Here is a 24,544-nt window from a genome sequence, read left to right on the forward strand (position 1 = left end):
TAGACCTCCGGGGCGATGGTAGTAGTTAGACCTCTGGGGGCGGTGGTAGTAGTTAGACCTCTGGGGCGGTGGTAGTAGTTAGTCCTCCGGGGCGGGGCGATGGTAGTAGTTAGACCTCCGGGCCCGCGGTAGTAGTGAGACCTCTGGGGCGGTGGAAGTAGTTAGACCTCTGGGGCGGTGGTAGTAGTAAGACCTCTGGGGCGGTGGTAGTACTTAGACCTCCGGGGCGGTGGTAGTAGTTAGACCTCCGGGGTGGTGGTAGTAGTTAGACCTCTGGGGCGGTGGTAGTAGTTAGACCTCTGGGGCGGTGGTAGTAGTTAGACCTCCGGGGCGGTGGTAGTAGTTAGACCTCCGCGGCGATGGTAGTAGTTAGACCTCCGGGGCGGTGGTAGTAGTTAGACCTCTGGGGCGGTGGTAGTAGTTAGACCTCTGGGGCGGTGGTAGTAGTTAGACCTCCGGGGCGGTAGTAGTTAGACCTCCGGGGCGGTGGTAGTAGTTAGACCTCCTGGGCGGTGGTAGTAGTTAGACCTCTGGGGCGGTGGTAGTAGTTAGACCTCTGGGGCGGTGGTAGTAGTTAGACCTCTGGGGCGGTGGTAGTAGTTAGACCTCCGCGGCGATGGTAGTAGTTAGACCTCTGGGGCGGTGGTAGTAGTTAGACCTCTGGGGCGGTGGTAGTAGTTAGACCTCTGGGGGCGGTGGTGGTAGTTAGACCTCTGGGGCGGTGGTAGTACTTAGACCTCCGGGGCGGTGGTAGTAGTTAGACCTCCGGGGCGGTGGTAGTAGTTAGACCTCTGGGGCGGTGGTAGTAGTTAGACCTCCGGGGCGGTGGTAGTAGTTAGACCTCCGGGGCGGTGGTAGTAGTTAGACCTCTGGGGCGGTGGTAGTAGTTAGACCTCTGGGGCGGGGCGGTGGTAGTAGTTAGACCTCCGGGGCGGTGGTAGTAGTTAGACCTCCGGGGCGGTGGTAGTAGTTAGACCTCTGGGGCGGGGCGGTGGTAGTAGTTAGACCTCCGGGGCGGTGGTAGTAGTTAGACCTCCGGGGCGGTGGTAGTAGTTAGACCTCTGGGGCGGGGCGGTGGTAGTAGTTAGACCTCCGGGGCGGTGGTAGTAGTTAGACCTCCGGGGCGGTGGTAGTAGTTAGACCTCTGGGGCGGTGGTGGTAGTTAGACCTCTGGGGCGGTGGTAGTAGTTAGACCTCCGGGGCGGTGGTAGTAGTTAGACCTCCGGGGCGGTGGTAGTAGTTAGACCTCCGGGGCGGTGGTAGTAGTTAGACCTCCGGGGCGGTGGTAGTAGTTAGACCTCCGGGGCGGTGGTAGTAGTTAGACCTCTGGGGCGGGGCGGTGGTAGTAGTTAGACCTCTGGGGCGATGGTAGTGATGATGTAGAGATGGGCGGGTTCCTCTAGCAGGAGTCCATGGCCTGACAGATCTGAGCAAACACCTCTTCAGGAGTTCTCTCTGCATCAATCTGGGGGGAAAACACATGAAACAAACAAAGATTAGACTTCAATGCAAGGCACCTTGTAACCTCTTGAATGATAGGACAATATTCAGATTTCCACCTAAACAGCCCCTTAAAGTAATTATTTTTCATGAGATGGTCATAAACAATAACTAGTAGTGTTTCATAGTTCTAGAAAGGTCTGGAACTCACCTTCCGGTCAAAATAGTTATAGTCACTTTTTAGGACACAAGCTCAAGTACATAGTACAAATATGAAGAAAAAAAAATCTGATTTATTTTCCTATTCAATAAAAGTGGTACAATAGGGCTTGAAATGACTTACTATAAGATTTGACATTTCTTATAACTGTAAAATAAACATGATACTACCTAGTATCAGCTACATTATGTACAAAAGTCAACAAGAAGCAGCAGCAAAGAAATTCTTTTGATGAAATACTCATCAATATCATGCCAATATGAGGGACTTTTCATTTTGCTGGTTATTTTGTTTTGGGGCTATTGGGGCTATTTCATATTAAATGCTAACAGATACATTTTTTCATGTTGAGAGCTCTATATCCGACTAAGGATGACTGTGTCTCGCCGATGTGAGCAAAACATTTAAACGGGTTAACAATCACAAGACCAGAAGACCAGGTTCTCAAAAGCATAACACAAACCAGCTGGCAAGTGTCTTCATTCATCTCTCCTTGGTCCCAGTCTGTCATCCCAACATGTTTCAAGCTGACCACCATTGTCCCTGTTCCCAAGGTAACCTAGCTACTGTAAATGACTATCGCCCCGTAGCATCACATCTGTAATCATGAAGTGTTTTGAAAGGCTGGTCATGACATACATCAACACAATCCCAGACTCCCTGGACCCATTCCAATTCGCGTGCTGCCTCAACAGATCCACAGATGAAGCAAACTCAATTGCACTCCACACTTCCCACCTGGACAACGGGGAACATAACTATGTGAGCATACTGGTCATAGACTACAGCTCAGGGTTCAACATCATAGTGCCTTCAAAGCTCATCAACAAGGTCGGGACCCTGCGACTGAACCTCTCTCTCTGCAACTGGATCCTGGACTTCCTGATGGACTTCCCACCCCCAGGTGGTAAGGGTAGGTAGCAACACATCTGCCACACTGATCCTCAACACGGTGCTCCTCAGGGGTGCGTGCTCAGTCCCCTCCTGTACTCCCTGTTCACCCACGACTGCGTGGCCAGGCACGACTCCAACACCATCGTTAAGTTTGCTGATGGTAGGCCTGATCACCGACATGCTGGTTAAGTGTGCCTTGAATTCAAAATAAATCACAGACAGTGTCACCAGCAAACCACCCCCACACCACCACACCTCCTCCTCCATGCTTCATGGTGGGAACCACACATGCGGAGATCATCCGTTCACCTACTCTGAGTCTCGTAAAGACACAGCGGTTGGAAGCAAAAATCTCAAATTTTGACTAAGGACAGATTTCCACCGGTCTGTCTATTTTACTGCTGCTGTTTAATTATTTGTTACTTTTATTTTCTATTTTCTATTTTTTACTTTTTCAATTTTTTTTACTGAACACTTATTTTTAAAGCATTGTTGGCATTGTAAGTAAGCATTTCACTGTCAGATCTACAGCTGTTGTGTTCGGCGGTATGTGACACATACGATTTAATTTCATTTGCCCGTGTTTCTTGGCCAAAGCAAGTCTCTTCTTCTTATTGGTGTCCTTTAGTAGAGGTTTCTTTACAGTAATTCAACCATGAAGGCCTGATTCACGCAGTCTCCACTGAACTGTTAATGTTGAGATGTGTCTGTTACTTGAACTCTGTGAAGCATTTATTTGGGCTGCAATTTCTGAGGCCGGTAACTCTAATGAACTTATCCTCTGCAGCAGAGGTAACTCTGGGTCTTCCTTTCCTGTGGCGGTCCTCATGAGAGCCAGTTTCATCCTAGCGCTTGATGGTTTTTGCGACTGCAAAGTTCTTGAAATTTTTCTCATTGACTGACCTTCATGTCTTAAAGTAAGGATGGACTGTCATTTCTCTTTGCTTATTTGAGCTGTTCTTCCCAGAATATGGACTTGGTATTTTACCAAATAGGGCTATCTTCTGTATACCACCCCTTCCTTGTCACAACATAACTGATTCCACAAATTAACTTTTAAGAAGGCACATGGCAGACGTGTTGTTGCCTACTCTTACCACCTGGGGGCGGCCCTTCAGGAAGTCCAGGATCCAGTTGCAGAGGGAGGTGTTTAGTCCCAGAGTCTTTAGCTTAGTGATGAGCTTCGTGGGCACTATGGTGTTGAACACTGAGCTGTAGTCAATGAACAGCATTCTGACATAGGTGTTCCTTTTGTCCAGGTGGGAAAGGGCAGTGTGGAGTGCGATTGAGATTGCGTCATCTGTGGATCTGTTGGGGCGGTATACGAATTGGAGTGGGTGTAGGGTGTCCGGGAGGATGCTGTTGATGTGAGCCATGACCAGCCTTTCAAAGCACTTCATGGCTACTGATGTGAGTGCCATGGGGCGGTAATCATTTAGGCAGGTTACCTTCGCTTCCTTGGGCACAGGGACTATGGTGGTCTGCTTGAAACATGTAGGTATTACAGACTCGGTCAAGGAGAGGTTGAAAATGTCAGTGAAGACACTTGACAGTTGATCAAGTTGGCATGCTTTGAGTACACGTCCTGGTAATCCGTCTGGCCCAGCGGCTTTGTGAATGTTGACCTGTTTAAAGGTTTTGTTCACATCGGCCACCGAGAGCGTTATCACACAGTCATCCACAACAGCTGGTGCTCTCGTGCATGCTTCAGTGTTGCTTGCCTCGAAGTGAGCATAAAAGGCATTTAGCTCATCTGGTAGGCTTGCGTCACTGGGCAGCTCACGTCTGGGTTTCCCTTTGTAGTCCGTAATAGTTTTCAAGCCCTGCCACATCCAACGAGCGTCAGAGCCGGTGTAGTAGGATTCAATCTTAATCCTGTATTGATGTTTTGCTTGTTTGATAGTTTGTCTGAGAGGATAGCGGGATTTCTTATACGCGTCCGGATTAGTCTCCCACTCCTTGAAAGTGGCAGCTCTAGCCTTTAGCTCGATGCAGATGTTGCCTGTAATCTATGGCTTCTAGTTGGGGTATGTACGTACAGTCACTGTGGGGGGGACGTCATCGATGCACTTATTAATGAAGCTAATGACTGAGGTGGTGTATTCCTCAATGCCATTGGATGAATCCCGGAACATATTCCAGTCTGTGCTACAAAACAGTCCTGTAGTGTAGCATCCGCGTCATCTGACCACTTCCATATTGAGCGAGTCACTGGTACTTCCTGCTTTAGTTTTTGCTTGTAAGCATGAATCAGGAGGATAGAATTATGGTCAGATTTGCCAAATGGAGGGTGAGGGAGAGCTTTGTACGCATCTCTGTGTGTGGAGTAAAGGTCTAGGATTTTTTTCACCGCTAGTTGCACATGTGGCATGCTGGTGAAAATTTTGTAAAATTGATTTAGGTTTGCTTGCATTAAATTCCCTGGCCACTAGGAGCGCCACTTCTGGGTGAGCATTTTATTCTTTGCCTATGTTGGTGTAGAAGCTCGGTAGCCGTGCAGCTATAAAATGTGCTTCTACACCTGCATTGGTTTGAGGTTTTAGGCTGGGTTCCTGTACAGCACTTTGTGACATCAGCTGATGTAAGACGGGCTTTATAAATAAATTTGATTGATTGATTATGGCCTTATAGAGTTGGTTGAGAGTGCCAGCTTCGCTTTGTGGTGGTAAATAGACGGCTACAAATAATACAGATGGGAACTCTCTTGATAGTGTGGTCTACAGCTTATCATAAGGTACTCTACCTCAGGTGAGCAATACTTTGAAAACTTCTTTAATATTAGACATCGCGCACCAGCTGTTATTGACAAAAAGACACACACCCCCACCCCTCGTCTTACCAGAGGTAGCGTCTTTGTCCTGCCGGTGCAATTTAAAATCTCGCCAGCTCTATATTGTCCGTTTCTTCATTCAGCCACGACTCGGTGAAACATAAGATATTACAGTTCTTAATGTCTCATTACTGGCCTCGCCTCCGACTTCTCAGAAGAATCCTCGATCTGCGGCCTCTTTTCCGGCGTCTTTTCTTCACGCTAAAGGCGTGGATATGGGCCTGTTCCAGTGAAAGCAAGATATCCTTCTCGTCGGACTCGTTAAAGGAACATTTTTCTTCCAGTCCGCGGTTAGTAATCGCTGTTCTGATGTCCAGAAGTTATTTTCAGTCGAAAGAGACAATAGCAGCAACATTATGTACACAATAAGTCCAGAAGCCACTCCCGCGTTTTCTTGGCTGTGTGCTTAGGGTCGTTGTCCTGTTGGAAGGTGAACCTTCGCCCCAGTCTGAGGTCCTGAGCGCTCTGGAGCAGGTTTTCATCAAGGATCTCTGTACTTTGCTCCGTTCATCTTTCACTCGATCCTGACTAGTCTCCCAGTCCCTGCAGCTGAAAAACATCCCCACAGCATGATGCTGCCACCACCATGCTTCACCGTAGGGATGGTGCCAGGCTTCCTCCAGACGTGACGCTTAGCATTTAGGCCAAAGAGTTGAATCTTGGTTTCATCAGACCAGAGTATCTTGTTTCTCATGGTCTGAGAGTCTTTAAGTGCCTTTTGGCAAACCTCAAGCAGGTTGTCATGTACCTTTTACTGAGGAGTGGCTTCCGTCTGGTCACGTTTTGCGATACCTCCTTTCTCCGGAAGTGTACATTCGTTCACTACCTCACACCACTTCCTCACCCACTACCTCACCCACTACCTCACACCACTACCTCACACCACTACCTCAAACCACTACCTCACCCACTACCTCACCCACTACCTCACACCACTACCTCACACCACTACCTCACACCACTTCCTCACCCACTACCTCACACCACTTCCTCACCCACTACCTCACACCACTTCCTCACCCACTACCTCACCCACTACCTCACCCACTACCTCACACCACTTCCTCACCCACTACCTCACACCACTTCCTCAACCACTACCTCACCCACTACCTCACACCACTTCCTCACCCACTACCTCACCCACTTCCTCACACCACTTCCTCACACCACTTCCTCACCCACTACCTCACACCACATCCCCACACCACTTCCTCACACCACTTCCTCACACCACTTCCTCACTCCACTTCCTCACCCACTTCCTCACACCACATCCTCACACCACTTCCTCACCCGCTACCTCACCCGCTACCTCACACCACTACCTCACACCACTTCCTCACCCACTACCTCACACCACTTCCTCACACCACTTCCTCACCCACTACCTCAAACCACTTCCTCACCCACTACCTCACCCACTTCCTCACACCACTTCCTCACACCACTTCCTCACACCACTTCCTCACCCACTACCTCACACCACATCCCCACACCACTTCCTCACACCACTTCCTCACCCACTACCTCACCCACTTCCTCACCCACTTCCTCACCCACTACCTCACCCACTACCTCACACCACTTCCTCACACCACTTCCTCACCCACTACCTCACACCACTTCCTCACCCACTACCTCACACCACTTCCTCACACCACATCCTCACACCACTTCCTCACCCACTACCTCACCCACTACCTCACACCACTTCCTCACCCACTACCTCACAACATTTCCTCACCCACTTCCTCTACCACTACCTCACACCACTTCCTCACACCACTTCCTCACCCCACTTCCTCACCCACTACCACACACCACTTCTTCACCAACTACCTCACACCACTCCCTCACCCACTTCCTCACACCACATCCTCACACCACTACCTCACCCACTACCTCACACCACTTCCTCACCCATTACCTCACACCACTTCCTCACCCACTACCTCACACCACTTCCTCACCCACTACCTCACACCACTTCCTCTACCACTACCTCACAGCACTTCCTCTACCACTACCTCACAGCACTTCCTCACCCACTACCTCACAGCACTTCCTCACCCACTACCTCACCACACTTCCTCACCCACTACCTCACCCCACTTCCTCACCCCACTACCTCACACCACTACCTCACACCACTACCTCACCCACTACCTCACCCACTACCTCACCCACTACCTCACACCACTTCCTCACGCACTAACTCACAACACTTCCTCACCCACTACCTCACACCACTTCCTCACCCACTACCTCACACCACTTCTTCACCAACTACCTCACACCACTTCCTCACACCACTTCCTCACACCACTTCCTCACACCACTTCCTCATCCACTACCTCACACCACTTCCTCACCCACTAACTCACACCACTTCCTCACCCACTACCTCACCCCACTTCCTCACCCACTTCCTCACCCACTAGCTCACACCACTAGCTCACACCACTTCCTCACACCACTTCCTCACCCACTACCTCACACCACTTCCTCACCCACTACCTCACACCACTTCCTCACACCACTTCCTCACCCACTACCTCACCCACTACCTCACCCACTACCTCACACACTACCTCACACCACTACCTCACCCAACTTCCTCACCCACTTCCTCACCCACTACCTTACACCACTTCCTCACCCACTACCTCACAACACTTCCTCACCCACTACCTCACCCACTACCTCACACCACTACCTCACCCACTATCTCACACCACTTCCTCACACCACTACCTCACACCCCTTCCTCACCCACTAACTCACACCACTTCCTCACCCACTACCTCACACCACTTCCTCACCCACTACCTCACAACACTTCCTCACCCACTACCTCACCCACTACCTCACACCACTACCTCACCCACTATCTCACACCACTTCCTCACACCACTACCTCACACCCCTTCCTCACCCACTACCTCACACCCCTTCCTCACCCACTAACTCACACCACTACCTCACCCACTACTTCACACCACTTCCTCACCCACTACCTCACACCACTTCCTCACCCACTACCTCACCCACTACCTCACACCACTTCCTCACACACTTCCTCACCCACAACCTCACACCACTACCTCACACAACTTCCTCACCCACTACCTCACACCACTTCCTCACCCACTAGCTCACACCACTACCTCACACCACTACCTCACACCACTTCCTCACCCACTACCTCACACCACTACCTCACTCACTTCCTCACCCACGACCTCACACCACTTCCTCACCCACTAATCTAAAAGCATTGGAGGCGTGTGCTAGAGAGGGAGATTCCACCATGTTTCTTATTTCCTTTGAAGTCAGTGAAGGGAAGTGAACAAGTGTACACTTTTGGGATGAAGGGTAGAGAATCGGACCGTAGCACCTGACTCACCTTGTGTAGGAGCCTCTTGGGTTGATAGTGTGATGTCACAGGTTGGCAGTTGCTGGCGAATCCCTCGACCCTCCTGCTGGTGTGTCTGTCTCGGTGGCAGCCTGTGGATTGGGGGGCGGAGCGGGACAGGACAGGACACTGCAGCCTGGAGAACATTGTGTCAGGGGAACAGTCCAACAGCATCACAGCACTGGGCTCCCCCATCTGAGAGAGAGAGACACACACACACACACACACACACACACACACACACACACACACACACACACACACACAGACAGACAGACAGACAGACAGACAGACAGACAGACAGACAGACAGACAGACAGACAGACAGACAGACAGACAGACAGACAGACAGACAGACAGACAGACAGACAGACAGACAGACAGACAGACAGACAGACAGACAGACAGACAGACAGACAGACAGACAGACAGACAGACAGACAGACAGACAGACAGACAGACAGACAGACAGACAGACAGACAGACAGACAGACAGACAGACAGACAGACAGACAGACAGACAGACAGACAGACAGACAGACAGACAGACAGACAGACAGACAGACAGACAGACAGACAGACAGACAGACAGACAGACAGACAGACAGACAGACAGACAGACAGACAGACAGACAGACAGACAGACAGACAGACAGACAGACAGACAGACAGACAGACAGACAGACAGACAGACAGACAGACAGACAGACAGACAGACAGACAGACAGACAGACAGAGGGAACAGCTGTCAGTACAGTGATCTCCATTGGGACAGTGACTCTGTATTCCAGACTATGAGGTTAGTGCAGACTGTCAGACGTTTATAAACCACAGCGCTTTTTGTTCTAAGTCCCCCCCCCCCCCCCCCCCCCCCCCCCGGGACCAAAAGTATTGGGACAAATTAACTAAATTAATGTGTATTAAAGTAGTCTATAGTTTAGTATTCCTAGCATGCAATGACTACATCAAGCCTGTGCCTCGACACATTTTTTGGGATGTATTTGCTGTTTGTTTTGGTTGTGTTTCTGATTTATTTTGTGCCCGATAGAAATGAACGGTAAATAATGTACTGTGTCATTTTGAAGTCGGATATCACGTAGCCGAGATTCAATATGATGCTTCCTTCTATAATGTTCTCTCCTCCTCCTCTCTCCCCTCAACTCACCCTCTCCCTCCCTCCCTCCCTCCCTCCCCCCATCCAGTAACCTGCCCTTGACACCCCTCTCATTCCCTCCCTCCCTCCCTCCCTCCCTCCCTCCCTCCCTCCCTCCCTCCCTCCATCCAGTAACCTGCCCTTGACACCCCTCTCATTACCTCCCTCCCTCCCTCCCTCCCTCCCTCCCTCCATCCAGTAACCTGCCCTTGACACTCCTCTCATTCCCTCCCTCCCTCCCTCCCTCCCTCCCTCCCTCCCTCCCTCCCCCCATCCAGTAACCTGCCATTGATACCCCTATCCCTCCCTCCCTCCCTCCCTCCCTCCCTCCCTCCCTCCCTCCCTCCCTCCCTCCCTCCCTCCCTCCCTCCATCCAGTAACCTGCCCTTGACACCCCTCTCATTACCTCCTTCCCTCCCTCCCTCCCTCCCTCCCTCCCTCCCTCCCTCCCTCCCTCCCTCCCTCCCTCCCTCCCTCCCTCCCTCCATCCAGTAACCTGCCCTTGACACCCCTCTCATTACCTCCCTCCCTCCCTCCCTACCTCCCTCCCTCCCTCCCTCCCTCCCTCCCTCCCTCCAGTAATCTGCCCTTGATCCCATTGCCTCCCTCTTCCTCCTTTCTCTCCCTTTACCTTCCCTCCTCCCTTTTACCCATCTTTGCCCCACCTCTCTCTCTCTCTCTTCCCTCCCTTTCATCTCCCTCCTCTCCCCTCTCCTTCCCCCCTCCTCCCTTCCATCCTCTCTCTGTACCTTAGCTTCATACTCCAGAGCTTGTCGTAGGTCTCGGGGGAAGTTGGTTATGAGTACGCCCCTCCCGTGCCGCAGAGACAACGTCACAGACTCACATAGCAGCTCCAGCATCGTGTCCTGCGGCACACACAAACAAACAAACAAACAAACAAACATCAAAAGTCATATGCCTTATATCGAAAGTAGTTCACAGAGAATAATCAGGTAGGTAGTTATCCTTTACCGCTGCATTGCTAGGCAACTGTACTGTACCATTTGATCATGTCAACATCTTAGAATTTCTCACCCGGCGCCATGACAACAATACAGCCCTTTGTGGTAGAGCTGTGTGTGTGTGTGTGTGTGTGTGTGTGTGCGTGCGTGCGTGCGTGCGTGCGTGCGTGCGTGCGTGCATGCGTGCGTCCGTGCGTGCGTGCGTGCGTGTGTGCGTGCGAGCGAGCGAGCCCGAGACCCTGAGGTGTTAGTGTACTGCTTGTGACCTTGTCATGGTAGAGTATCCTTTAACCCTGGAGTAATGCATTGCTTGGGACCCTGCACGAACACACAGATACAGACAGAGTTCTTAACAGACCACCACAGTCTGTCTGGATGATACATGTTTGCGTCCATCCTCTGTGGTCAGTGATGTTAAAGGTTCTGTCTCCCCCCCCAGAGGCCCAGGGTCAGTGATGTTAAAGGTTCTGTCCCCCCCAAGAGGTCCAGGGTCAGTGATGTTAAAGGTTCTGTCTCCCCTCCCAGAGGTCCAAGGTCAGTGATGTTAAAGGTTCTGTTCCCCCCCAGAGGTCCAGGGTCAGTGATGTTAAAGGTTCTGTTCCCCCCCAGAGGTCCAGGATCAGTGATGTTAAAGGTTCTGTCCCCCCCCCCCCCCAAAAGGTCCAGGGTCAGGGTCAGTGATGTTAAAGGTTCTGTCCCCCCCCCCCCCCCAGAGGTCCAGGGTCAGTGATGTTAAAGGTTCTGTCTCCAACCCCCCAAGAGGTCCAGGGTCAGTGATGTTAAAGGTTCTGTCCCCCCCAGAGGTCCAGGGTCAGTGATGTTAAAGGTTCTGTCTCCCCCCCCCCAGAGGTCCAGGATCAGTGATGTTAAAGGTTCTGTCCCCCCCAAGAGGCCCAGGGTCAGTGATGTTAAAGGTTCTGTCTCCCCTCCCAGAGGTCCAGGATCAGTGATGTTAAAGGTTCTGTTCCTCCCAGAGGTCCAGGGTCAGTGATGTTAAAGGTTCTGTCTCCCCCAGAGGTCCAGGGTCAGTGATGTTAAAGGTTCTGTCTCCCCCAGAGGTCCAGGGTCAGTGATGTTAAAGGTTCTGTCCCCCCCAGAGGTCCAGGGTCAGTGATGTTAAAGGTTCTGTCCCCCCCAGAGGTCAGTGATGAGAAAAGCAGCAGCTCTATCTTACATCCACTGATCTCTGTCTGTCTGAGACATGAGCTGCAGGATCTGGTTTTTGGACATGGCTTTGTTTTGTACTACTAGACCTTAAAACACACACTTTTGAAGTGAGGACTTTTTTGGAAGTGAGGTGTGTATGTGTGTCTGCCAGTCCTCTGTGTGTGTGTGTGTGTGTTACCTCAGGTAGCGTCTCCCCCCTCTCCAGCAGGTCTTGTAGGTAACGTCCTCTCTCACTATGAGACTGTAGTTCAGAACACAGGATGTCACCAGGGGACAGACGACGCAGTCCGAACCTCTCCTCCATCCTCTCACACTGCACAGCCTTCCCCGAGCCCGGCCCACCTAGAGGACAGGGGGTAAGGAGTTAAATACGGGGAGAGGGAGAGAAGAGGAGAGGGAGAGAAGAGGAGAGGAGAGAGAGAGAGAGAGAAAGAGGGGGGTAGGGAGAGAAGAGGAGAGGAGAGAGGGGGGGGTAAGGAGTTAAATACGGGGAGACAGAGAACAGGAGAGAGGGAGAGGGAGAGGAGAGGAGAGGAGAGAGGGGGGGTAAGGAGTTAAATACGGGGAGACAGAGAACAGGAGAGAGGGAGAGGGAGAGGAGAGGAGAGGAGAGAGGGGGGGTAAGGAGTTAAATACGGGGAGGCAGAGAACAGGGGAGAGGGAGAGGGAGAGGGGGGTAGGGAGAGAGGGGGGGTAAGGAGTTAAATACGGGGAGGCAGAGAACAGGGGAGAGGGAGAGAAAGAGGTGGGTAGGGAGAGAGGGGGGGTAAGGAGTTAAATACGGGGAGGCAGAGAACAGTGGAGAGGGAGAGGGAGAGGGGGGTAGGGAGAGAGGGGGGGTAAGGAGTTAAATACGGGGAGGCAGAGAACAGGGGAGAGGGAGAGGGAGAGAAGAGGAGAGAGAGAGAGAGAAGGGTAGGGAGAGAGAGAGGAGGGGTAGGGAGAGAGAGGAGGGGTAGGGAGAGAGAGAGGGGGTTAGGGAGAGAGGGAGGGGGGTAGGGAGAGAGAGAGGTGGGTAGGGAGAGAGAAGAGGAGAGAGAGGGGGGGTAGGGAGAGAGAGTGGGGAGGGTAGAGAGAGAGAGAGAGAGAGAGAGGGGGGGGTAGGGAGAGATAGAGATTAAGAGAGCATATACTGTAATGCATAGGTGGATGAGAGGAGAGAGGCTACCTGCCTCCTCTAACCACTAGGCTACCTGCCTCTAACCACTAGGCTACCTGCCTCTAACCACTAGGCTATCTGCCTCTCTAACCACTAGGCTACCTGCCTCTCTAACCACTAGGCTACCTGCCTCTAACCACTAGGCTACCTGCCTCTCTAACCACTAGGCTACCTACCTCTAACCACTAGGCTACCTGCCTCTCTAACCACTAGGCTACCCTGCCTCTAACCACTAGGCTATCTGCCTCTCTAACCACTAGGCTATCTGCCTCTCTAACCACTAGGCTACCTGCCTCTAACCACTAGGCTACCTGCCTCTAACCACTAGGCTACCTGCCTCTAACCACTAGGCTATCTGCCTCTCTAACCACTAGGCTACCTACCTATAACCACTAGGCTACCTGCCTCTCTAACCACTAGGCTACCTGCCTCTAACCACTAGGCTACCCTGCCTCTAACCACTAGGCCACCTGCCTCTAACCACTAGGCCACCTGCCTCTAACCACTAGGCCACCTGCCTCTAACCACTAGGCCACCTGCCTCTAACCACTAGGCTACCTGCCTCTAACCACTAGGCTACCTGCCTCTAACCACTAGGCTACCTGCCTCTAACCACTAGGCCACCTGCCTCTAACCACTAGGCTATCTGCCTCTCTAACCACTAGGCTACCTGCCTCTAACCACTAGGCTACCTGCCTCTAACCACTACGCCACCTGCCTCTAACCACTAGGCTACCTGCCTCTAACCACTAGGCTACCTGCCTCTAACCACTAGGCTACCTGCCTCTAACCACTAGGCTACCCTGCCTCTAACCACTAGGCTACCTGCCTCTAACCACTAGGCTACCTGCCTCTCTAACCACTAGGCTACCTACCTCTAACCACTAGGCTATCTGCCTCTCTAACCACTAGGCTACCTGCCTCTAACCACTAGGCCACCTGCCTCTAACCACTAGGCCACCTGCCTCTAACCACTAGGCTACCTGCCTCTAACCACTAGGCTACCTGCCTCTAACCACTAGGCTACCTGCCTCTAACCACTAGGCCACCTGCCTCTAACCACTAGGCTATCTGCCTCTCTAACCACTAGGCTACCTGCCTCTAACCACTAGGCTACCTGCCTCTAACCACTAGGCTACCTGCCTCTAACCACTAGGCCACCTGCCTCTAACCACTAGGCCACCTGCCTCTAACCATTAGGCTACCTGCCTCTAACCACTAGGCTACCTGCCTCTAACCACTAGGCTACCTGCCTCTAACCACTAGGCCACCTGCCTCTAACCACTAGGCTACCTGCCTCTAACCACTAGGCTACCTGCCTCTAACCACTAGGCTACCTGCCTCTAACCACTAGGCTACCTGCCTCTAACCACTAGGCTACCTGCCTCTAACCACTAGGCTACCTGCCTCTAACCACTAGGCCACCTGCCGACACACCTGTGTGTGTACATTATCTGTGTGTGTACATTATCTGTGTGTGTACATTATCTGTGTGGTGTAATGATGTATTGTCGGCGGCTCAGAGCAAGGTTATCACAGATGTACCGCACCAGTCAAAGGTTTGGACACCTGCTCATTCAAGGTTTTTTCTTCATTTTTTATATTTTCTACATTGTAGAATAACACAACGATAAAATAACACATATGGAATCAGGTAGTAACCACGAGAGAATGCTTTGAGTGTGCAAAGCTTGCATCAAGGCAAAGGGTGGCTACTTTGAAGAATCTCAAATATAAAATATATTTTGATTTGTTTAATACTTTTTTTGGTTACTACATGTTTCCATATGTGTTATTTCATAGTTTTCATGTCTTCACTATTATTCTACAATGTAGAAAATAGTAAAAAATAAAGAATTAACCCTGGAATGAGCAGGTGTCCAAACCTTTGACTGGTGCGGTACATCAGTTGTTCCATCGGTTTCCCTTAGAGCCCTGATCAGAACCTGGTGTCTAAAGAGTTGGGCCAACGGTTTCCCTTAGAGCCCTGATCAGAACCTGGTGTCTAAAGAGTTGGACCAACGGTTTCCCTTAGAGCCCTGATCAGAACCTGGTGTCTAAAGAGTTGGGCCAACGGTTTCCCTTAGAGCCCTGATCAGAACCTGGTGTCTAAAGAGTTGGGCCAACGGTTTCCCTTAGAGCCCTGATCAGAACCTGGTGTCTAAAGAGTTGGACCAACGGTTTCCCTTAGAGCCCTGATCAGAACCTGGTGTCTAAAGAGTTGGGCCAACGGTTTCCCTTAGAGCCCTGATCAGAACCTGGTGTCTAAAGAGTTGGGCCAACGGTTTCCCTTAGAGCCCTGATCAGAACCTGGTGTCTAAAGAGTTGGGCCAACGGTTTCCCTTAGAGCCCTGATCAGAACCTGGTGTCTAAAGAGTTGGGCCAACGGTTTCCCTTAGAGCCCTGATCAGAACCTGGTGTCTAAAGAGTTGGGCCAACGGTTTCCCTTAGAGCCCTGATCAGAACCTGGTGTCTAAAGAGTTGGGCCAACTGTTTCCCTTAGAGCCCTGATCAGAACCTGGTGTCTAAAGAGTTGGGCCAACGGTTTCCCTTAGAGCCCTGATCAGAACCTGGTGTCTAAAGAGTTGGGCCAACGGTTTCCCTTAGAGCCCTGATCAGAACCTGGTGTCTAAAGAGTTGGGCCAACGGTTTCCCTTAGAGCCCTGATCAGAACCTGGTGTCTAAAGAGTTGGGCCAACGGTTTCCCTTAGAGCCCTGATCAGAACCTGGTGTCTAAAGAGTTGGACCAACGGTTTCCCTTAGAGCCCTGATCAGAACCTGGTGTCTAAAGAGTTGGGCCAACGGTTTCCCTTAGAGCCCTGATCAGAACCTGGTGTCTAAAGAGTTGGGCCAACGGTTTCCCTTAGAGCCCTGATCAGAACCTGGTGTCTAAAGAGTTGGGCCAACGGTTTCCCTTAGAGCCCTGATCAGAACCTGGTGTCTAAAGAGTTGGGCCAACGGTTTCCCTTAGAGCCCTGATCAGAACCTGGTGTCTAAAGAGTTGGGCCAACGGTTTCCCTTAGAGCCCTGATCAGAACCTGGTGTCTAAAGAGTTGGGCCAACGGTTTCCCTTAGAGCCCTGATCAGAACCTGGTGTCTAAAGAGTTGGGCCAACGGTTTCCCTTAGAGCCCTGATCAGAACCTGGTGTCTAAAGAGTTGGGCCAACGGTTTCCCTTAGAGCCCTGATCAGAACCTGGTGTCTAAAGAGTTGGGCCAACGGTTTCCCTTAGAGCCCTGATCAGAACCTGGTGTCTAAAGAGTTGGGCCAACGGTTTCCCTTAGAGCCCTGATCAGAACCTGGTGTCTAAAGAGTTGGGCCAACGGTTTCCCTTAGAGCCCTGATCAGAACCTGGTGTCTAAAGAGTTGGGCCAACGGTTTCCCGTTTCTGCATTATGACGCATTAACATGACATTACAACATTCCATAACAGCCATGTTAGAGGTCATTAACATGACACTACAACATTCTATAACAGCCATGTTAGAACCCCATTAACATGACACTACAACATTCTATAACAGCCATGTTAGAACCCCATTAACATGACACTACAACATTCTATAACAGCCATGTTAGAACCCCATTAACATGAAACTACATCATTCTATAACAGCCATGTTAGAGCCCCATTAACATGACACTACAACATTCTATAACAGCCATGTTAGAACCCCATTAACATGACACTACAACATTCTATAACAGCCATGTTAGAACCCCATTAACATGACACTACAACATTCTATAACAGCCATGTTAGAACCCCATTAACATGACACTACAACATTCTATAACAGCCATGTTAGAACCCCATTAACATGACACTACAACATTCTATAACAGCCATGTTAGAACCCCATTAACATGACACTACAACATTCTATAACAGCCATGTTAGAACCCCATTAACATGACACTACAACATTCTATAACAGCCATGTTAGAACCCCATTAACATGACACTACAACATTCTATAACAGCCATGTTAGAACCCCATTAACATGACACTACAACATTCTATAACAGCCATGTTAGAACCCCATTAACATGACACTACAACATTCTATAACAGCCATGTTAGAACCCCATTAACATGACACTACAACATTCTATAACAGCCATGTTAGAACCCCATTAACATGACACTACAACATTCTATAACAGCCATGTTAGAGCCCCATTAACATGACACTACAACATTCTATAACAGCCATGTTAGAACCCCATTAACATGACACTACAACATTCTATAACCGCCATGTTAGAACCCCATTAACATGACACTACAACATTCTATAACCGCCATGTTAGAACCCCATTAACATGACACTACAACATTCTATAACAGCCATGTTAGAACCCCATTAACATGACACTACAACATTCTATAACAGCCATGTTAGAGCCTCATTAGAGCCCCATTAACATGACACGACAACATTCTATAACAGCCATGTTAGAACCCCATTAACATGACACTACAACATTCTATAACAGCCATGTTAGAGCCCCATTAACATGACACTACAACATTCTTTAACAGCCATGTTAGAACCCCATTAACATGACACTACAACATTCTATAACAGCCATGTTAGAGCCCCATTAACATGACACTACAACATTCTATAACAGCCATGTTAGAACCCCATTAACATGACACTACACTATTCTATAACAGCCATGTTAGAACCCCATTAACATGACACTACAACATTCTATAGCAGCCATGTTAGAACCCCATTAACATGACACTACAACATTCTATAACAGCCATGTTAGAACCCCATTAACATGACACTATAACATTCTATAACAGCCATGTTAGAGCCCCATTAACATGACACTACAACATTCTATAACAGCCATGTTAGAACCCCATTAACATGACACTACAACATTCTATAACAGCCATGTTAGAGCCCCATTAACATGACACTACAACATTCTATAACAGCCATGTTAGAACCCCATTAACATGACACTACAACATTCTATAGCAGCCGTGTTAGAACCCCATTAACATGACACTACAACATTCTATAACAGCCATGTTAGAACCCCATTAACATGACACTACAACATTCTATAACAGCCATGTTAGAACCCCATTAACATGACACTACAACATTCTATAACAGCCATGTTAGAACCCCATTAACATGACACTACAACATTCTATAACAGCCATGTTAGAGCCCCATTAACATGACACTACAACATTCTATAACAGCCATGTTAGAACCCCATTAACATTACATGTGGAATGATGCTATGTAACTGAATGTCTATAATTAGAACAATATTCAACATTCTAAAAGTTGGCCTAATTCTCTAAATACACCAAACAAAATTATAAATGCAACATGTAAAGTGTTGGTCCCGTGTGTCATGAGCTGAAATGAAAGATCCCAGAAATGTTCCGTACGCACAAAAAGCTTATTTCTCTAAAATTTTGTACAGTTTTTTACACCCCTGTTAATGAGCATTTCTCCTTTGCCAAGATAATCCATCCACCTGACAGGTGTGGCATATCAAGAAGCTGATTAAACAGCATGACCATTACACAGGTGCACCTTGTGCTGGGGACAATTAAAGACCACTCTTAAATGTGCAATTTTGTCACACAACACAATGCCACAGATGTGTCAAGTTTTAAAGGAGAGTGCAATTGCCATGTTGACTGCAGGAATGTCAGAGCTGTTGCCAGATAATTGAGTGTTAATATCTCTACCATTAAGTCGCCTCCAACATCGTTGAAGAGAATTTGGCAGTACGTCCAGTCGGCCTCACAACCGCAGACCACGTGTATGGCGTCATGTGGGTGAGCGGTTTGCTGATGTCAACATTGTGAACAGAGTGCCCCCATGGTGGCGGTGGGGTTATGGTATGGGGCAGGCATAAGCTACGGACAACGAACACAATTACATTTTATCAATGGTGATTTGAATGCACAGAAATACCGTGACGAGATCCCGAGGCCCATTTTTTAAAAGGTATCTGTGACCAACAGATGCATATCTGTATTCCCAGTCATGTGAAATCCATAGATTAGGTCCTAATGAATTTATTTAAATTGACTGATTTCCTCAAATGAACTGTAACTCAGTAATATCGGTGAAATTGTTGTGTTTATATTGTTGTATGGCTCTGGCCCTGCCTGTCACAACGAGGCCAGCCGTAGTCAATGCTGAGCACATACTGTACTCTGTCATACTGTGTATTTCTGCTAGCTTGTCCCCTTTAATCTCTGCAGCATATGGTTCTGCAAGCCCTGGGGAGCAAAAGAGGGAGGGAGGGGTGCTGGATTTCAGCCGAGAGGAAACAAATATGACAGGCTAGGAGTCTTCTGAATCTATACTGTCTGTCTGTCTGTCCCGGCCCGTCCGTCCGTCTCCAGTATCTTATTGTTCAGGTGTAGTTGTCTAGTTCAGGTGTAGTTGTCTAGTCTAGTTCAGGTGTAGTTGTCTAGTCTAGTTCAGGTGTAGTTGTCTAGTCTAGTTCAGGTGTAGTTGTCTAGTCTAGTTCAGGTGTAGTTGTCTAGTCTAGTTCAGGTGTAGTTGTCTAGTTCAGGTGTAGTTGTCTAGTTCAGGTGTAGTTGTCTAGTTCAGGTGTAGTTGTCTGTTTAGTTCAGGTGTAGTTGTCTAGTCTAGTTCAGGTGTAGTTGTCTAGTTCAGGTGTAGTTGTCTAGTTCAGGTGTAGTTGTCTAGTCTAGTTCAGGTGTAGTTGTCTGTCTAGTTCAGGTGTAGTTGTCTGTCTAGTTCAGGTGTAGTTGTCTAGTTCAGGTGTAGTTGTCTAGTCTAGTTCAGGTGTAGTTGTCTGTCTAGTTCAGGTGTAGTTGTCTAGTCTAGTTCAGGTGTAGTTGTCTGTCTAGTTCAGGTGTAGTTGTCTAGTTCAGGTGTAGTTGTCTGTCTAGTTCAGGTGTAGTTGTCTAGTTCAGGTGTAGTTGTCTAGTCTAGTTCAGGTGTAGTTGTCTAGTCTAGTTCAGGTGTAGTTGTCTAGTTCAGGTGTAGTTGTCTAGTCTAGTTCAGGTGTAGTTGTCTGTCTAGTTCAGGTGTAGTTGTCTAGTTCAGGTGTAGTTGTCTGTCTAGTTCAGGTGTAGTTGTCTGTCTAGTTCAGGTGTAGTTGTCTAGTTCAGGTGTAGTTGTCTAGTTCAGGTGTAGTTGTCTGTCTAGTTCAGGTGTAGTTGTCTAGTTCAGGTGTAGTTGTCTGTCTAGTTCAGGTGTATTTGTCTGTCTAGTTCAGGTGTAGTTGTCTAGTTCAGGTGTAGTTGTTTAGTTCTGCCGGCTTACAGCTCCCAGGAGAAACGGTTCTGTATATTCAGTCATATAGGCCTACGCTGTCTCAGGTTAAGATGGCGTCACCCCTCCGCAACGCTAGTCCCTCAGCGCAGGTGGGAATCGAGGCGCTATCGTACTATAGGCCTCCTGATAAATGCAGATGGTTTGTTACTGCCGTGACAGACAGAGGTTAACCTGGAGTAAGGAGCATGGAAGTAGAATACTGTAATTCCCAGTGAGGCTGATGTAGAGGCACACTGCTGTGACAACCAGCTCTCACAGTCTCCTACTAGGTTTTTCTAACGTCAAATTTCGAAGTTGTTTAAACATCAAATTTCAAAGTGTTTAAGGTTAAGTTCAGGCATTAACGCTGAATAAATATACAAATGACTTTCTATCACTGGATTCGAACGTATAACCTTTGCATTTGGAGGCAGTTGCTTAAGGTAACAGTGCTCACTGTTGCCCTTTGTGGCTGCTTTCCACTTAATCTGCCGACGTCCTCATGGATGTACGTCGAATACTGACTTGTATCACGAGTGACCTGGCTGGTTGTGAAGCCCTCTAGAGGTAGGGAGAGAGCTACTCTAGCTGAATAATGTAATATTCTCTCTCTCGTTCTCTCTCTCGCTCTCTCTCTCGCTCTCTCTCTCGTTCTCTCTCTCGTTCTCTCTCTCTCTTTCTCGTTCTCTCTCTCTCGTTCTCTCTCTCGTTCTCTCTCTCTCGTTCTCTCTCTCTCTCTATCGCTCTCTCTCTCTCTCTCGCTCTCTCTCTCGTTCTCTCTCTCTCGTTCTCTCTCTTTTGTTCTCGTTCTCTCTCTCTCTCTCGTTCTCTCTCTCTCGTTCTCTCTCTCTCGTTCTCTCTCTCTCTCGCTCGTTCTCTCTCTCTCTCGCTCTCTCTCTATCTCGTTCTCCCTCTCTCGTTCTCTCTCTCTCGTTCTCGTTCTCTCTCTCTCTCTTTCTCTCTCTCTCATTCTCTCTCTCTCTCTCGCTCTCTCATTCTCTCTCTCTCTCTCGTTCTCTCTCTCATTCTCTCTCTCTCGTTCCCTCTGTCTCTCTCTCTCTCTCGTTCTCTCTCTCTCGTTCTCTCTCTCTCTCTCTCTCGTTCTCTCTCTCTTTCTCTCTCTCTTTCTCTCTCTCTTTCTCTCTCTCTCGTTCTCTCTCTCTCGTTCTCTCTCTCGTTCTCGCTATCCCTCTCGTTCTCTCTCTCCCTCTCATTCTCTCTCTCTCGTTCTCTCTCTCGCTCTCTCTCTCTCTTTCTCTCTCATGCCACTCAACCTGATCGGTTTATTAAGTGAAGTAGGTCTCCTGCTGTGTAAAATAGGAGAGTTTAAATCGGTCTACATCCTCCCTGGACTAAATGTCTTGTCAGAAATTGTTATAATCAACGTCAAGTACAGGACGCCTGTGAGGTGCTATTTGCTCTAAAACTGCTACAGTACTTTAATTAGGTGCTCACAATGTGCTACTCTATAATAACTACAACTTACATTAATGTCATGAATTCAATTGATTTAAAACCTTTTCTAGTAGTTCTATAGATGTGTAATAATGAGACTCTCTCTTTCAGAACAGTTCCATATTCTATAGTTCTAAGGTTCCATATTCTATAGTTCTAAGGTTCCATATTCTATAGTTCTAAGGTTCCATATTCTATAGTTCTAAAGTTCCATATTCTATCTATAGTTCTAAGGTTCCATATTCTATAGTTCTAAAGTTCCATATTCTATAGTTCTAAGGTTCCATATTCTATAGTTCTAAGGTTCCATATTCTATAGTTCTAAGGTTCCATATTCTATAGTTCTTTTTTTATTTATTATTATTTATTTTTTTATCCCCTTTTCTCGACCAATTTTTGTGGTATCCAATCGCTAGTAATTACTATCTTGTCTCATCGCTACAACTCCCGTACGGGCTCGGGAGAGATGAAGGTCGAAAGCCATGCGTCCTCCGAGGCACAACCCAACCAAGCCGCACTGCTTCTTTAACACAGCGCGCCTCCAACCCGGAAGCCAGCTGCACCAATGTGTCGGAGGAAACACCGTGTACCTGGCCCCCTTGGTTGGCGCGCACTGCGCCCAGGCCGCCACAGGAGTCGCTGGAGCGCGATGAGACAAGGAAATCCCTACCGGCCAAACCCTCCCTAACCCGGACGACGCTAGCCCAATTGTGCGTCGCCCCACGGACCTCCCGGTCGCGGCCGGCTGCGACAGAGCCTGGGGGCGAACCCAGAGACTCTGGTGGCGCAGTTAGCACTGCGATGCAGTGCCCTAGACCACTGCGCCACCCGGGAGGCCATATTCTATAGTTTTAAGGTTCCATATTCTATAGTTCTAAGGTTCCATATTCTATAGTTCTAAGGTTCCATATTCTATAGTTCTAAGGTTCCATATTCTATAGTTCTAAGGTTCCATATTCTATAGTTCTAAGGTTTCATATTCTATAGTTCTAAGGTTCCATATTCTATAGTTCTAAGGTTCCATATTCTATAGTTCTAAGGTTCCATATTCTATAGTTCTAAGGTTCCATATTCTATAGTTCTAAAGTTCCATATTCTATAGTTATAAGGTTCCATATTCTATAGTTCTAAGGTTCCATATTCTATGGTTCCATATTCCAACATGTTCCTACTCATCCATAGAACATGAGCCAGTCAACACCAGCTGCTGGTTAAACAGAACAGAACAGAAGACAGGCAATGTGGTGTTGCTCTCTCTCTCTCTCTCTCTCTCTCTGTGTGTGTGAGAGGCAGAACAGTGGAAACAATATCAGAATTGGTCTGACTGTAAATGCAGCCATAGCAAGCTATTCTAGAGAAAAGCCAAGATGACAGATGGATAGAAATATATAGAGAAATAGAAAAAGAGATAGAGAAGACAACGAGAAAGATAGAGGAGGGAGGGAGAGAAAGAATTAGCAGCAAGACTTGTTGCCACAAGAAAAGGGAAACCAGTGAAGAACAAACACCATTGTAAATACAAACCATATTTATGTTGATTTATTTTCCCTTTGTACTTTAAACATTTGTACATCGTTACAACACTGTATATATACATAATATGACATTTGAAATGTCTTTATTCTTTTGTAACTTTTGTGAGTGTAATGTTTACTGTTAATTTTTTATTCTTTATTTCACTTTTGTTTATTATCTATTTCACTTGCTTTGGCAATGTTAACGTATGTTTTCCATGCCAATAAAGCCAGTTAAATTGAATTTGAGTGAGAGAGTGTAACATCCTCACTCAAAGGCAGCTGTCAATCGTTGTCCCTGATTGAGAATCATATATAGGAGGCTTGTTTTGTGTTGGGGATTTTGTGGGTGATTGTTTCCTGTCTCTGTGTTTGTGTTCTGCACCAGATAGGACTGTTTTCGGTTTTCTCATTTATTGTTTTTGTTGTTTGTAGTGTTCACACATTCTTTATTAAATATGTTGAACACTAGCCGCGCTGCATTTTGGTCCTCTCCTTCATCCCAGGAAGAAAGCCGTGACAGAGAGAGCGAGATTATTAACAGCAATGACAAATGGTTTGATGAAGAATGCAAAAACCTAAGAAAGAAATAGAGAAACCTGTCCAACTAAAAACACAGAGACCCAGAAAACCTGAGTCTACGCCTTCACTATGGTGAATCACTAGAACGATACAGAAAACCTGAGTCTACTCCTTCACTATGGTGAATCACTAGAACGATACAGAAAACCTGAGCCTACTCCTTCCCTATGGTGAATCACTAAAACAATACAGAAATACACTACGGAAAAAGAAGGAACAGCACGTCAGAAATCAGCTCAATGTAATTGAAGAATCCATAGACTCTAACCACTTCTGGGAATATGGGAAAACACTAAACAAACAACAACACGAAGAGTTATCTATCCAAAACGGAGATGTATGGATAAACCACTTCTCCAAACTGATTGGCTTTATAACAAAGAACAAACAGCAAAAAACATATACATGAGGTCTAGGCAGACGCCGGCCCGGGGGCCGTATGTGGCCCGCGACCTGATTCAATA

General features: G+C 48.2%; 1 protein-coding gene across 1 annotated transcript in view; it reads right to left on the minus strand.

Moving 5' to 3' along the window:
* ak5 (adenylate kinase 5) overlaps positions 1-24,544 on the minus strand; it is a 230,521-nt gene that overhangs the window by 3,482 nt on the left and 202,495 nt on the right. Inside the window, exons 11-14 of the mRNA XM_055882419.1 lie at positions 12,263-12,426; positions 10,705-10,821; positions 8,794-8,997; positions 1-1,465 (exon numbers count right to left, since the gene is read on the minus strand). The exon at positions 1-1,465 is cut by the window's left edge and continues 3,482 nt beyond it. Coding sequence (XP_055738394.1) covers positions 1,400-1,465; positions 8,794-8,997; positions 10,705-10,821; positions 12,263-12,426 — 551 coding nt within the window. The 3' untranslated portion in view covers positions 1-1,399. The remainder of the gene's footprint in view (positions 1,466-8,793; positions 8,998-10,704; positions 10,822-12,262; positions 12,427-24,544) is intronic.

Source organism: Salvelinus fontinalis, chromosome 26, assembly GCF_029448725.1.
Source record: "Salvelinus fontinalis isolate EN_2023a chromosome 26, ASM2944872v1, whole genome shotgun sequence".
In the NCBI taxonomy this organism is placed as follows: domain Eukaryota; kingdom Metazoa; phylum Chordata; class Actinopteri; order Salmoniformes; family Salmonidae; genus Salvelinus; species Salvelinus fontinalis.